A 17190-nucleotide genomic window follows, 5' to 3' on the forward strand; every position below is an offset into this window, starting at 1 on the left:
GGTACCCAACCTTATCCATATACTACAGACCATTTAGGTTATCATTTAAACATGATCCACCTGTATGTCTCCACATATATGTTTAAGTCACAATAATAATCTTTGATGTTAGTTTATTGGTTTGTGGTTAATGCAACTAAAATATCACATATTTTATTGACAATGTGAATAAAATATCGTATATTATTAACTAAATAAGAGTTTGTTCATACAATGTTTATAAACTATAGGATCCTACGAGATAGTGCATCAACCCCAACAGACCGGACCATGAAATGACTAGTCTCATGATATAACACCATTGATAGAAGAGACTTAAATTTTATTGGGATGACCATATGTGACTTGACCTGAATCCTAAGTGAGTTGTGAACTTCTGCCGATGAAGGCGGTGTTGGGTTTTATGTCCTAAAACTCGTGGTTAGTACACAAGAAACTTATTCTGATAAATTCAATAAAGTTGTTATTGAAGTTTGATTCAATAAAGTTGTATTGAATATATGAATTTCTTATTTCGTTTTAGAAATAAATCCAATAAACTAAAAGATTTATGACTATTACATGAGTACTTGAACTTTATGTGGAGACATAATGGTGGATCAGTTTCGAGTAAATAGTCTAAATAATCTATACTATATGAATAAGGTTGGGTGCCTTATTATGGTAATATTATTGGATGCAGCCCACTTTATAGTTGTTACAAGGAGTTGTAAAGTGCTGCAGACGAAGTAATCCTGATTCGTACATGTCATGACATGAGGAGTGGAGGCATCATGTGTAATGAGTTTGCACAAGATCGGACCACGAAATAAGTCATTCTTTCTTTATAACGCTATTTACTGTTTAAGACTGACTATTTCCAACGATGGCCTAGATAACTTAACATGAATCCTGAGCTAACTATGAACTCTTGTTTACTCGGGATTATCCTTAGCTTTTCATGGGCGAGGGTTGACTTAACAATGTTGGTTCAATAAGCCTCCCATTTCAGGAGTAAGACCGAGTAGATAGTTGAGGACATAGGGTGCAAGATGGAATTCACTCCTACCCATTTTTAGGGATAGTAGAGAGGTTGTTCCCTTAAGTGCTGACTGAGTCGTTATTACGAACAACCTGTGAAAAGTTAACTTACTAATCATGGTTATATCGAGTGGATACAATATATCTAAAGTGAGGGGAGTGCAACTCTCGACTTTAGTGGAGTGATCCGACAGATAACAAATGGACGTTAATTCAGTTAATCTTGGATTGTTAGAGTCCATGATCTGTAGGTCCATTAGGTCCCCCTACTAGCTCACAAACGTATCAGTTTTAGAGTAGCGTGATAAGTTGATTTGAAACGTTTTAATTAGAATTAAGGGAGTTAATAATTATATGTGATATAATTACACGTTTAATTTTGGAATTAGATGAAATTAGATAATCGACTCATATTTAAATATGATTTAAATATTAAATTCATGAATATGGATTCATAGTAGTGGAATTGGTGATTAATTAATTTAATATTTGATAATAAATTAATTAGAATTAACTAATTATTAATTATTAATTTTATTAGAAAAATTAATTATTGTAAAATTAATAAAATTTCAATTTTTGAAAATAAAATTGAAAATCAATTTTGTAATTAAAACAAAAATTGAAAAATGAAAGTGGAAAATCCCAATTTTTGGGATTTTCCCACTTTTTTTTGAAGTAAGTTGGTCACAATTCTATTACAATTCTCAGCAAATTCAAGGTAGCAGCTGTAATTCATGCATGCTTCTTGATTGCATGATAATCATGCAATATATAACTCAAATTCTGAGTGGAATGGCCATGCAATTGGTGCTGAATAATAGAGAAATCAAGATGTTAAAGAAGACTTTTCTTCAAAATAAAAACCATAAAACCTTTCTCCAAATTCCCTTCAATTCAAGTTTATTTTGAGTCCCACAACTCAATCTAAGGTTCCAAGAGAATAGTAGGGAAGACCTTGGGGTAGTTCACAACCAAAGGAAAAGGAGATTGCAGCTGAAGATTAAGATTTAAGAGGTTCTTCAAAGGTTAGAACCCTCTTTTTAGTTTATGAGCATGGTGAATTTGAAGCCAAGATTAATGAATTAGAATGCTTAATGATCCTGTTTTTCTTCCGTTGCTTGTTTCTGTATTCCAATAGGCGGTCCTCTGATCTACATGGGTGAGAGTGACCAATGTCATCGACTTATATGTTTACTTATATGTAGAGAAATTGCTCCCTTAAAACTGATTCTGGGGCTTGAACAATGTGGTGCCATACCCTCTCTTAGCTCGAGAAGGGTTGGTCATAGTTGAACTATGACTTATTGTTCATTGGAGGATCAGTGGTACTTAAAGAGTTAGATGTAACTATAGGGGCAAAACGATCATTTTGACCCAGTTGTACTTATGAGCAATTTGTGAAGGGTCAACACACCATTGATTGGTTATATCCAATGGATATAGAAATATATCTGTAATGCGAAGAGTGTAGCTGTCGATCTTTAATAGAATGACTGATAGTTAATGGAAGTTGGGTAATTTAATTAAAGACTTTAATTAATTAACCATGTACCATTGGAGCTTCAATCCATAGGTACATAAGGTCTCTTCGGTAGCTCAACTGGGATTATTGAGAATCAGATTAATTTTGGATTAATTTGAATTGTTCAAATTAATTGAGGGAATAAATTATATATGATATAATTAATATAAATTGATTATATATGATATAATTAATATAATGTATTTGATACATTATAATATAAAGTTTAATTTGAGAGAAAATAAATATTTGAATATGATTCAAATATTAATTATATGAATTGGATTTATATAAAAACTATAGGATTGTGCATTTCTTGGATTAAGCGTTCTTGTATTTTGATTAGTTTTCTATTCAATTTTGTGCTCTAAATTAGAATTTTGTATTTCTTTGAATCTTGCATGATTTAGATTTGCTTTCGTGTGTTAGATTGACACCCCTATCATGATCGCATGTCCTAGCTAGTTAAATTCAAGCTCGCATGTATCCCTGTAATCGTCCATGCTTTAAATTTACCTTTGTAGTACTGATTAGATGAGCATGGTTAGGTGTATAGACTGATCTTGAATCTTTGCATCGCACGTTTAATCCAGATCTCAAGAATAAATTGCTTTAAATTTACCGTTTTTTCATGTAATTTCTGAAAACATTCTCTCAAATAATATTGTTCTCCCTCTGCCCATGGACGTACCTAACACACTGTTAGTGAACCACGTATATCTGTGTGTCGATCCTTCCTATCTCTACGTTCCTTTTTGTGTTCTTTAATTGTCGATTTCATAACATATATATATATATATAATGATTCAATCCATGGAAAGATCTATATATGTTTTGAACAAGTTATCAAGTGCTAGCACTCGAGATGACCATTGAAATAATACATAAACACGTACAACACTTAATATTAATATTTAGTATTAACTTTAAAGACATTGATCAGTTTATATATCTAACGGTTCAAACAAGCTCTATACTTTATGCTTTTTACCACATGTTGACGTTGAAAATTAGCCACATTCTTACAGTTTTCTTTTTTGAATATGCCACTTACAAAAATGGAGCAAAGACTTCGAAAGTTACTACTATTTTATTCTTAATTCAGGTTTAGTTTGACACATTCTCATATTATAAAATTACTAAAGGAAAAATATGTATTTTTAACCATGTGACAAATAAAGTTAGATTGATCTCAAGAAGGGCGAAAGTTTTAGATCGCTAAATTAGTTATTATAATAATCTATACTTTAAAAAATACTAGAGGAAAAATATAAGTGAAGATTTAAACCTTCTATTTTATTAGATACGAAACGCTAACTATTAATTAAGATAGACAACAATAATCACATGAACAAAAACTATAGGCACGATTGACTTATTTACACAATTTTTTGAGAGTTTTATAGTTATAATCTTTGATTTATATCTAAGTTTGAAATTGATGTTGCTAATTTTCTAAGTATTTTTAATAAGGCACTTAAAAAGTCTTCAAATGGATGTAGCTAAAAAATTATATCAATAAACCTCTCAAAAAATTATGAAACAAGTCAATAATTTGAAAAAAAAAATTAAAGAAAAAGAGAGAAATACACATCATTAGTTACTTGCTTTTTTTTTTTTTTTTTTGGATTTCCAAAAATAGAAAAATAAGAAAAATTATTAAAATTTAATTATTTTAGATTTCTATCCGTTTCTATCACTAATAGATAGAGCGACTTCAATCAATCTCTATCAATGATAGATATAGATAGAAGACTATCAATATCAATTAATAGTTTTTTTTTTAAAATTTCTATAATTAGTTTGATATTTTATTTATCGGTGGCAAGACAGCCCAAAGTACAAACATTTGAGATGAATGGTTTGAATTGTTATCAAGTTTTTTGTGTGTTTATTTGCCACGATTTGGCTATTAATTTTTTTGCAGAAATAGAAGTTAACGTACGTTTAAACTTTCTTGTATTGTATAAATTTCCATTCAAACTTGAAACATTGGTCAAAATATTCATAATTTATCCTAGACCTCCATCACAAACAGAAATTCAAATACTATATTGCTATAGAAAAAAAAATATAAAACCTAAACTTTTTTTTTTTCAATGAGGAAATTGAACCCTTGACTTTAAGGTTGATAGTATAAATACTATAACAGTTGAACTATACTTATTATAACGTATAAATAGAGAAATTATTTCAAATGATAAAACTGTTGGAAATATTTACAAGATGTAGCAAAATTTTAGAGGTATCAATAATAGATGTTTGTCAATGATAGAAGTCTATCAGTGTTTATCAGCATCTATCATTGGTAGTTCTAAAATTTTGTTATATATTGTAAATATTTTGGTTCATTTTTCTAGATTTAAAAACAACACCGTATAAATAATACTATTATATGAATTATATGGTACCCATTTCTTCTTTTTTTTTTTTTTTTCTAAACCAAAATTAATAAATAAATCAAACAAGTAAATATTTTCTTTCCTTTTCCCAGCTTCATTTATGGGAGAAAATAGCCACAAAGTAGGTAAAGTGCATCTTATCCTATTAATCAACCGTGTACCAATTTTCTTTTACTAATATAGTATTTAACTGGTTAAATTATATACTTTCGATCAAAAAATAAAAGGTTCGGATCTCTCGCTTCAGGTTGAATTAAGAAAATAAAATAAAAATATGAAAAACCATTACTTCTATGGTAAACATTAGCTAGAACTTTGCTGCCTTATTCCTTCTACACAGTTGGGGGTTATTTCTACAAGACCTACCCTTTTTGACTCATCCATCATCTGGGAAATTTCTTTCCCAAAGAATATTTCCAATCAAAAGAAAAATTATACATTCAACCTCTCAAATCTCAAGTATTTCATATAAAAAGGCCATAAGAGATCTTTTGCAACATCCATCAATTTTGTAATAATAAATATGAGAGCTATGGGGTTTCAAGAGATATCATTATCATTCTTCACCTTCACTCTTTTTCTTCTAATCACCCTCTTCCCTTCAATCTCATCTTCTCAGCCAAAACCTGTGGATTCCCATGGATTGGTGTTTCTAAAAAACCTTATTGGATGCAAGAAAGGTGACAAAGTGGAAGGAATTCACCAAATGAAGAAATATCTTCATCATTTTGGCTACTTGAATGATGTTCATATTCATTCTAAATCTAATGAGGATGAGTTCGACGAGATCCTAGAGTCTGCTATCAAAACGTACCAAATCAACTACAACCTCAAGGCCACAGGAACTCTCGATAACACGACGTTGGCTCAAATTTTGAAATCTCGATGTGGGGTTGCGGATATTATCAACGGCAAGACGAGGATGAAATCAGGAACCAAAGTGGTGAATCAACATAGAAAAATAAGTGGTCCTTTCCATGAAGTTTCTCACTTTGCTTTCTTTGAAGGAAGCCTTAAATGGCCTGATTCCAAATCCCACCTTACTTACGGTAAATTTAATCTTCCGTTCATATTCTTTATAATTGTTTAAATTTTATGGGCTCTAATACTATATAAAAACAAATATAAGATTCCATTTCAAAATTAATCAATTATAAGAGGAGTAACTATCCTCAACACAAATGAGTATTCAAAAAAAAAAAAATCCAATCTAAAAATGATTAGTCAAATAGATACTATTTTGAGAATAGATTTGACAATCTTTATAAGATACTGTATGAGTTGATCCTCTCGTCACCAATTAATTTTAAGATCCTATGTTTTTGGAAAAGTAAACTATTTCATACAAATTTTGAATCTTATAGGATCTTTTATTTTGATATTTTGATAGTACCGTTGAATTGAAAAGTTTAAACTGATGAGTTACAGTAACATGAACAGGATTCCTCCCAAAAACTCCATCAAAGGCGGTAGATCCGGTGAGTCGAGCATTTAGGACGTGGGCTGCAAACACTCACTTCAGCTTCTCCCAAGAATCTGATTATGAAAGTGCAGACATCAAAATAAGTTTTGAAAGGGGTGACCATGGAGATGGCTCTCCCTTTGACAGTGTTGGAGGAGTGTTAGCTCATGCTTTTGCCCCCACAGATGGGCGATTACATTTCGATGCCGTCGAGCATTGGGCCATCGGCGCCGTACCTAATTCCTACGATGTGGAGACGGTGGCGCTGCATGAGATCGGACACCTTCTCGGCCTTTATCACAGCTCTGTCGAAGGAGCGATTATGTGGCCGTCGATCATGGGAGGAACTACCAAGGGTTTACATGCTGATGATATTGAAGGCATTAAGGCTTTATACACTTCTACTTCTTGAGTTACTATTGACTTTAATTTAGTATTACACTTCTAAATTAGTTCTTTCTTCACTTATAATTCATTTATATAGTTAATTTTATTTGTTGTAATGAGAGTTGTCAAGTTTTATTATTTTAGTTATCAAAACAATTGTTACATACGTAATTGTTTTGATCAATTCATGGTTTAATAAAAAAAATAACAATCCTTAAAGTTTTTCTTTTAATGTTTGATTTGAACAAGGTGCATTTATTTATTTATTTTAATGATAGTTTGAATTTACTTTCAAAATTTCAGGTCTTCCCCCAAGAAAAATCTAAAAGAGTATATTGCAAGAATTAATTATTTGAAATAAGGGTCACAACAATAATTCACTTTGAATTCAGATTGTGATTATTTGGAATTTATGAAAGGAGTGATAAACACATTATTAATCTACCCGGAATCAGTTTTAAAATTATTTTAATGAGTTAGGGGAATCTTAACTCTTTCGGCTATTTGATAAAACAACTTATTTATTAATCTACTTAAAATCGGTTTTAAAATTGTTGTAATGTGCAAAAAATTATTTGAGGGAGGTTTTAGATTTTAGCTTTCCTAAAAATGTGGTATCTTCCCTTATCCATCTCAAATTTTCATTTCATTAATTTATTTTCTCACATTTATTCCAAATTTTAATTGGTTCAAATTCTTATAATAATTATTTTAAAAAAATATAATTTCATAATTTTTTTAATTAAACAAAAATGGTTTCAATTCAAATCATATATGTTTTCAAATAATTATATAACTAAATTACACTAATTTAGTATTAATTTACAAACACCTTAACTAGATTTCTAATTTAAAATTAAAATTTACCAAACACTCATTTTCTTCTATGCATCACCAATTTTTCTAGAAGCACAGTTACCAGTAATTATTTTAAAAGCTATAGCAATCCCAAACGAAGCTTACATATTAATGGTGTTTGGCTTAAGGAGTTCATGTGCTTCATGACTAAAAAATATCGATTTTATGTCTTATTATTAATTTCCTATCCTGTTCGCTCTACAGCATTACAATTCTTCATACTTCACAACAACTCAACTCCTTGTATCAAATACCTCCCAAAGACAAATTAAGACCGTCATTGTAGCCAACTTGGACATTTGGGAATGTTAAGGTTTGGCCATTGACTCAACCCATCTTCAGTTATTTTCTTATTATATTCTTGTTAAAAGCCAAAAGGCCCAACAGAATGGTCTGGGCTTTGTCTGAATTGGTTTGTTATCCTTTTAATTCTCCTTCTAAAACTTTACCAAGAGTTGCAAGAGTTTTCATCTAAGGTCTCTTTATATATAATTGACCTTCTAAAACTTTACCAAGAGTTGCAAGAGTTTTCATCTAAGGTCTCTTTATATATAATTGATTATCATTCATCCAAATATATATATAAAAGAAGCAAAGGGTTTCTCTTGCCTTAATTTGGTATGTTTTCTTCTAAATAATCTTTAGAGGGTATATGGTGTTTCCCTTGATTGTCTTTGGTTGACATACTCAAATTGATCCACGTTATGTTATAATTATAGTTGTGTTTCGATTGTGTTGAACTAATATATTTTTTTCCAGCTGTTTTTGGTATTTTTTTCACCTACATAATTAATAAAGGATTGTTTTCAAATAAAGAAAAATGAGCAAACTTATTTACAAATAAAACAAAATATCACTGTCTATCAGTAAAAAAATCGAAATAGACCACGATAGACTTCTATTAGAGTGATCGAAGTCACGGTCTATCACTCAGTGATAGAAGTCTATTGTGGTCTATTGCGGTTTATTACCGATAGGTAGTAACATTTTGTTGTATTTGAAAATATTTTCAATAGTTTTACCATTTAAAGCAATTATCCATTAATAAAAGTATTTCTTTTAAAGGAATAATTAACTTCAAATCACCTCCTAAAGTTCTAACTAAGTGACATGTATTCAAACTGCCTTAAAGAAACCAAATCAAATTAGAAACAAAGAAAAATAAGGACTTGTTTGGTAGGTAATCTGAAAATATAATTTTCAAAACAAGGGGTTCAAAGAAAATAGAATTGTGTTTGACACTAGATTTAGAAATTAAATTCCTATTTAAATCATTTTTCAAAATATGTTTGAAAATATATTTAGTTACTCCATACTAGGTTGAATATAAACTATTACTAATTAATTTATGAACTTGTTTTATGGTAAAACTTTTGTACAATTATTATTTTGTAATGTCATATAGTATATTACATATTTTAATTTAACAAAAATAATTTAGTCTATAATATAAAATAGTATATTTGTTATTATTTTTAATATAATTCTGCATTTTAAAATTTTGTCTTCAAAGTTTGGATATACTAAAAATATATAAAAAAAATTATTTTCAGATTTTACATTGTTTGGATCACAGAATCTATAAACAGTTTGTAAAAACAGAATTCAGACGGTCAACCAAACATATATTCGCTGAACTTAATAAAATCTGAAAACATAAAACAGATCGATATGAATCGCCTCCTAAAAAACTTAAAAATAATAGTGTAGACACAAATATTAAACACAAATGGAGGTAACTTATAAAGACAGGGATGTTGTAATCAACGAGAATTTCTTTGCCTTGCGATCCATCACAACGAAACCATTCAATTTTTACAACCTTCAAAAGAATAAAAACGAGAATAAGAAGTGGGAGCATCCATCAATAGTCGTGCTTTGATCGTGTTCACTACAAGAATTTTTGGTTGTGTCGATGGTTTTTTTCTGTCAACGTAACAAAAAATTATTAGCATATATGATTTTTGTTGACGACTTTTTCATGCATGGGCTTAATATCATTTCTACTGACGAAAATATATGCGCGAGGAAAAAGTTGTGTAGCCTTAATGGAATCTATGAAGTTGGGTTTCTGCCAGCGCAAGTTTTAATTTCTGCCTACGCAAGTTGCATGAAAGTGCTACTTAGACACTCTTATAAATTATTGAGGTTGTTTTGTAAGTCAAATTGTCTTTTGAAAATTTTTTAGGTCTTTTTATTTTGGTTTGAGAGTGAAAGTGTCACTTAGACACTTTTTAGGTAGAGAAACCAACATGTTTGAACCTTGTCTTTTTGGGAGGATTTGCACTTTAACATGCATGTTTTGGACACTTTTATAGGTTTGGGATCGCTTTAGATCATATGGGGCTTGAAAATCATGCACTTAGGTCCATTTTAGTCATTAAAGTACACTTGACACTTTTTAAACTTTGTTTATTTTTATTAGGACATGCACTTTAATATGCACATTTTGTTTAAGTGGATATATAGCATATGAGATTTGAAAGTCATGCAAATGAATTTACTTTATTAATTTTGATACATGATTCATTTCAATAAGTATGATTGAGCATGTTATGCTTATTGGACTTTAATATTCCTTTTCGGGTCTTTATATTTTGAAGCCAACAAAAATGACATTTTTTTTTTTATATTTAATAATTTTTTTTTGTCCATTTTATATAGTCAAAATGAAAACTAATAGCTTAGGAAACAAAGAAACTAATAGCTAACGAATTCTTGTTGGAAAGATATATTTTGGTTAAGGAATTAAGAGTTGAATATATTTCCTTTTCTAAATTTGTTGTTACAACGTTAGATATATCTTGTTACACGAAATTGAAATTGTTTTGTTTTAAATATTGATCACAAAGCATATAATATATATTTTAAATATGTTTTTGGCTTGACAGAAAGAGTTTCTACCGACGTGCGTGGGCATAAAGACTTTTTTACCCACATGTTATTTGCTTGGGCATTTCTGCCTGCGCAACGCCAAAATAAAGGATAATGTCGGATATTTAAAGGATTCAAACTCCATCTATGTGATTGGTTTCATTGATAAAGACAAAAAAAATTAAAAAAATTTAAAAATAAATAAAATTATGAACTAAATTAAATCTAATATTTCATGCTTAAAGTGAAATTATAATAAAGATAAATATGAAGCCAAACTTAAAAATAGGAAGAATTAGCCAACAACGTAATGTATCGATATACATTGCATGTTTAAAACAAAATTGTAATTAAAATAATGACAAAAACAAATTTAAAAATCATATGCATTGGTTAGAAAAAAAAATACGTATATCTATATGATAAAATAAATAAATAATTATAATACAAACATAATTATAAAAATACGTATACCGAAATTATGTATATTATGAATTAATTACAGTGCATTTAAGGAAGCTGTTAAGGGTATTTTAGGATTAACACAAAAGGGATTCATGTGTCATTCATGCATTTTACTATAATTCTGCATACTTCCAGTTTTTGCTACATTTGAAAATAAACTATAATTTGTGCTATAAGATCCAATTTTCTCTTAATTGAAGTTGGTGGAATGGACTATTATAATCCACTCTATGTTTGGGGCTTTAATTATAATAGTTGGTATTTTAAACTATTATAATCTTTAATTAACTATGTATAAGTGAGAACTTGGGATGAATTTTTGATGAGGTATTGGGTGGAGCTCAATTAAAGCTTGTGTAAAGCTTCGTTATCAAGATAAGAGGATCTCACACTTTAGGGGGAGCCAAAATATGCTAAATCGAGGGAATCTCATACAAAAGCTTGGAGAAGCGTTATTGTGGAAGTAAGAGGGATCAAATTTAGGAGGAGTATAAGTTGAAACTAAAGAGTAAGATGTACATGAGTCATTGGAGAGAAAGTCTATTAGATAAATACTTCATTGTAATTGTTTGATTCTTTACATAGTGAAGTTTCTTTCCATTGAATACACAATGTCTAATATGTAGGTGATATTGCACTGAACTGAGTAATTAATTTTTGTGTCTCACGTTACAACATCATATTTAACATTTATATACTGTTTTAGATCTTAGATCCATTTTATTTTTTCAAATTTTAACTTTAAACTTGAAAATTTAGAATGTTTATCATTTGATAAGTTCTCGTTTGAAAATTTATTAAAAAAATTACTTTTCATATGTATCTATCAATGAGTTATAAAACATATATGGAAAAGGTATACATGCAATGAAGAGGTAACATAGAGATAAGTGAGGCTCAAATGAAACTTTCATATCCATCCGACTGAATTTCGTCGATTCGTGGACGAAATTCTTCAAAAGGTAGTAATGTTTATAAAACTCACTTTCGATGTCCTAGCATTTGAGAATAATCGGTATATGGGTGTTTTGATGAAAAGAACTTGAATTAAGTGAAATTAAAAGAAATTAGAAAGGCTTGGAAAAATGGAAAAGTTGGTGATAGTTGTGTATAAGTTTCTAAATATCTTGGTTAGAAAAGAAAATTTAAAGTAAAAGTACATGATTTTTGGAGAAGAAGAAAAATGAACATGGGAGGATTTTCTTATGGACAAGAATCTTGATTATTTGGTTGTTTAGAGTTAACCTCATGAAAATGTTGGCTACCTCATGAGTTTTGAAGAAGTTAAAAGTGTTGGGTTAATTAGTGTAGTGTATTCTAATTTAGGTAATTAATTAAAGTGTTTATAACACTTGGCGAAATAAAGGTCAATTGGAGATTACATTAACTTAAGTCCAAAATTTCATATCAAGAATATTGTGAGTGGTTATTTTGAAAATACTTTTACTATTTTAAAAAGTTAAGGTTTTTGAGTTTTTAAAATCAATTATGAATTTATGTTCATACCATTGATTTGGGTATTCAAGATTGCAAGAAACTTACACTCGTTTGGTAATTGTTTACTATTGAAAGAGACATGTGCATTTATGATTTCTTTATTTAGTAAAATTGAATTTCTAAGAGTTGTGTTTAAGTGCAAGTTTAACCATATTGACTTATTTGTATTATAGTAGATTACGAGAGTTAGATATCTAAAAATCTTTTGATTTTAACTATTGGCAAAAGCTCAAAGTTATTTGATATGAAATCAAGTATATGAGAGTTTTAAAAGAATGAGTTAATTTTTTTTAATAAAGAATTTTTCAATACATGGGTTTTAGATTTATATAAGTGAAAATGTGAATTATGGTGACTTTAGCTAGAGCATTCATTGTGGAAGGATGATCTTAAGTTATGGAACATCTATTTGAAAATGTTTATGGTCTTGGTATGACTTGAGAACTTATGTTTATATTATGCTTATATAGTTTTCAAACCACTTAATTTTATACTCAGAGTGATTTTTCATATACACCTATGTGAATGTGTTTTTTGTATAGTGTGGATATATGATATGTATGAGGTCTTCAGGACCCACATTGATACAGACACATAAACTCTGGGTCGTATGTCGATGTGCTTTGCCCTTTGGAAACCACTCTATGTACACGTATGACTAGAGATTTGCTTTGCTATGTATTTGGAAATTACTTGATGCAAATAGTATGACTAGAGATTAGCTCTACTATATACCTGGATAATATTCGGTACATAGTATGGCTAGGGATGCTATGCTATGTATCTTGAGACTACTTGATACATAATATGACAAGGGATTGCTTTGCTGTGTGCATATTGAGATTTCTCTATGCCAGTATGACTAGAGATTCGAGTACAAGTTTGGTGATGGTTTTGTTATTAGCTTATATCTATGTTTCAAGAGCTATTCTTATAAAATTTCTATGTGTTTTGATTATCGCAAATTTTGTATTTGCTCACGATTTCTATAATTTTTCTACGAAATCCAAGTTTCTATAAAACATGGAATGTTTCTTTTGAATTTATTTCTTAAACTCTCACCTTTCATTAGACTATTTAGCTCATTTTTTTTTTCTCAAAGTAGCATTTGAGATTCCAACAACCCATGAATGTTGAGATATGCCCAACTTTATTAAGATTACTCATCGTTGCATATGTATTTTATCATTATTATTTTGGCTAATAAGAGTGGCTAGCCTTAGTTTTAAATGGTCTATAAACAAAAACTTGCACATTTTCTCTTATAATGAGCCACCATCGATGGTTGATTGAAATAAATATTTTGGGAGTGTTTATATATTTTTCTTGCATGTGTGTTTTATTAGCTTTTACTTTGCTGAAATCTTTAAAAACTTTTATTAAGAAAGTTTTGCTAGACGAATGTTTTCAAAAATGTCACACTCTCTCCTAGATTACCTCTTTAACCTAGGAAGAGATGTGAAGACATCAAATGCCAACTCCTTTTTGTGACATTTACTGTTCACCTGTCCCTATGTAACTTGATAAATTATTATATACCAACATAAATATATACAATCATAAACTACCCATCTCTCTAATCTATATGCTTCTTTTACATGTCATAAACCAATACAGAATTATACGCATACAGAATTCTAAAGAACCTAAACTAAATGAGATGATCAATGCAGTGGTAGACAATAGCTTCAATAGGCTAGGCACCCGACCTTTTGCTTCCTGGGAAAGAAGAAAAAAAAAAAGAAAACAAATGAGCTATGAAGCCCAGTGAGTGATATTTTATTATGAACATAGGGTTTCTTTTAAAAACATTTATAGAAATCATTTAAATCAATCTCAAACCAATGGCAAGATATTAAAACATTCAAATAAGTTCAAAATCATAATTGTAAACCTCTAAACTTATTTTACTAGTTAATTATGTTTAAGTCCCCCTGATCATGTGTGTAATTATCATAATTATGTGTTTTAATTTTTGCAAGTATGTAGCTATAATGGTTGTAGTAGTTGAACTTATATGGAAGACTATATGGGTATGTGTGTGAAGATAGAGAAATTTGGGGAGGTTAAGGCAAAGGTAAGTATGTGTGAAGCCATGCTAAAGGGAAGTAGGAAGTTTCCTTGGTGCTAGAAGATGTGCTCTTGGGTGAGATAAGTGTGTTAACACTTAAATGGAAATAAAAAATTTATAAGTAAGGAACGCATGATTTCCTATAGGCTCAAAGTCCAAAAAAGGAAATTTGCTAAGTCTAATAGGAGGCACACGTCCATCGCTACTTGGAGGCTAATAAAGGTCTAAGATGACTAGTATGCGGGTAGTTGAGTTTGCCTAGGTGAACGCATGGTAGACGTTGAGGCGTATTAGAGGTTAAGGGGGCGTTGAGGAGCGATAAGCTTAAGCATGTGTCTAAGTCAAAGTCAGTGTATGCGTTGGCTAGTGATGCATTGAGCAAGAGTGTGGAGCGTTAGCTGAGTCATGCGTTGGCCGAGAAGGAAGGCTAGCTTGGACGCAACCTGAGCATTAGTGAAAGACTTAAGCACCTAGCTTAATCACCCAATTAATGGGCTAAGTGGCGTGGTTAGAGACCTTAAGTAAGGTTAGTGTGCTAGCTGTCATCCTAAGAAAGTTAGTTGGTCATGCAACCTTAGTATAAAAAGAAGTTTGAATTAAAGGGCCCAGTTTGGGCATTTCATACGTGCTAAGGAAGGAGAGTTGTTGTCAACTTAAATATGGAACGGTGAAGGAACTAATTCAAGGCTGTCGGTGGAAAATTTTCATGGAATTGAGTTGAAGGTGTTGGGTTTTATGCCCTAAAACTTGTAGATAGTAAGTGTTATTAATTGACAGTCATCAATAAAGAGTTATAGATATTAATTCAATAAATATTATTGTCCTGTTTTCTATTTTGTCTTAATAATTCGAAATCCAATAAACTAACATCCAAGGTTGCCTTACGAGTCTTGAACTGTATGTGGGGACATACAAGGATCAATGTTTAAGATACAACCTTAAAGGTTTATAATATAAGGATATGGTCCACTTTGTATTTGATACAAACATAATGATCCAATGCGTTCGTGTAGGTGATATGCGAGTGGTGGTATCTTATGCAATGAGTTCGCATAAGATTGGACAGCAAAATAGTAACCACTCGATGTAACACCGTTGACTAGTTAGGTTTCTATTTCACTAGGATGACCTAGACAACTTAGTCTTAATCTTGAGTATATTATGAACTCCTGTTCACGAAGGCTTGTCCTTTGATTTGTATGAGTGAGAGTGGCCAGTTCATCGACTCAATAAGCCTACCATTTTAGGGATAAGACCAAGTGGGGAGCTAGGAATATAATAATACAAGATGAAATTCACCCCTTCTCGTCTTCAGGGTAAGTAGGTGAGTGTTCCCTTAAGTGGTGTCTCTGGGACTTGAGCAAAGGGCTCTACCCTCTTATTGGCCCGAGAGGGATTTTTGTTTATTGGTTGGACCATAAATAGATTGTTCATTAGAAGAGCACTGGTACTTAAGAAATAAGAGGTAAACCAAGGGTAAAACGGTAATTTAACCTAGTTAGAGTTACGAAACTCGTGAATGACTAATTTGTTGTTATTGGTCTAGATCCATGGACACAAAAATATATCTATAGTGAGAAGAGTGCAGCTGTAGATCTTTAGTGGAGTGTACCCACAGTTAACGTATATTTATTAACTTGGTTAATGTGTTTAGCCAATTAATCTCATATCGTTGGAGCTTTTGATCTACAAGTCCACCATGTCCCGTTGTTAGCTCACTAAAGAATATTAAAGAGGAATGATTTGAATTGTTCAAATCAATTTGGGGAAATTGTATATGAATATGATTAATATGTAACTGATTGTGGATGCGATCTATAATTCAAATTAAGTTGAAAAGAAACATTTGAATGAGATTCAAATAATTAACTCAAGTGAATTAGATTCATAAAGAATTAATTAATAAATAAAGAGATATTGCACATAGACATACGATGTTATGATAATCAAATATATATATATATATATATATACACACACACACACACATTAAATTAGATTTAATGTATAAATAGCTATTTAATTAATGTGCTAATTAATTAAATAAGTTTTATTTAATTAATTATGCACAAGGGAAAGTTGGAAAAAGACTTGGAGAAGGAGGTTGACCCTTCACTCTATAAAGTCTTCCTTATGGTCCTTTTGAAAAAGGCATTCATTATGCAAAATTTTTCCTAAGCCACAAAAAGAAATCCTTTCTACTCTCCCAAAGGTTCTTCCTCCTCACCCTTTTCTAATAATTGGATATCACCTATCCTTTTATTGGAATCCTTGAGAATAACAAGGTTATTCTCATGATCATGTTCAAGATTGTTCGAAGAGACGTTCGTGTTCAAGATCATTGAAGTCGTTTGTTGTAATATCAAGAGGATCGTTCTAGGAGCTTGGAAATCTACAAAGGTGAGAATGATTATTTCTTTTCTCTAAAGCATGCTATTCTACATGTTTATTCTGCACATATTCTGTTTTAGTTCACTGGTTTTTTTAATGTAAAATCGATTAGCGGGATGCAAGGCGTTCATGTGTTTCCACTCAGGATTCGAATCGCATCAGAAGGTTGAAAAATTCCTCAAGTGTTCGAGAATCATAGGCTATCTAGGCAAGTTATCAAGATTGGTAAATCCTATGC

At 30.5% G+C, this 17190-nt stretch overlaps 1 protein-coding gene across 1 annotated transcript; it reads left to right on the plus strand.

The window, feature by feature from the left end:
- The first annotated feature begins 5469 nt into the window (after window positions 1-5469).
- LOC120080426 (metalloendoproteinase 2-MMP-like) lies at window positions 5470-6982 on the plus strand. The gene is made up of 2 exons (XM_039035081.1): window positions 5470-5996; window positions 6388-6982. The coding sequence occupies exons 1-2, from the start codon at window positions 5471-5473 to the stop codon at window positions 6819-6821; spliced, it is 960 nt and encodes a 319-aa protein (XP_038891009.1). The 5' UTR covers window position 5470; the 3' UTR covers window positions 6822-6982.
- The last annotated feature ends 10208 nt before the right edge of the window (window positions 6983-17190 follow it).

This window comes from Benincasa hispida, chromosome 6 (assembly GCF_009727055.1).
Source record: "Benincasa hispida cultivar B227 chromosome 6, ASM972705v1, whole genome shotgun sequence".
NCBI lineage: Eukaryota > Viridiplantae > Streptophyta > Magnoliopsida > Cucurbitales > Cucurbitaceae > Benincasa > Benincasa hispida.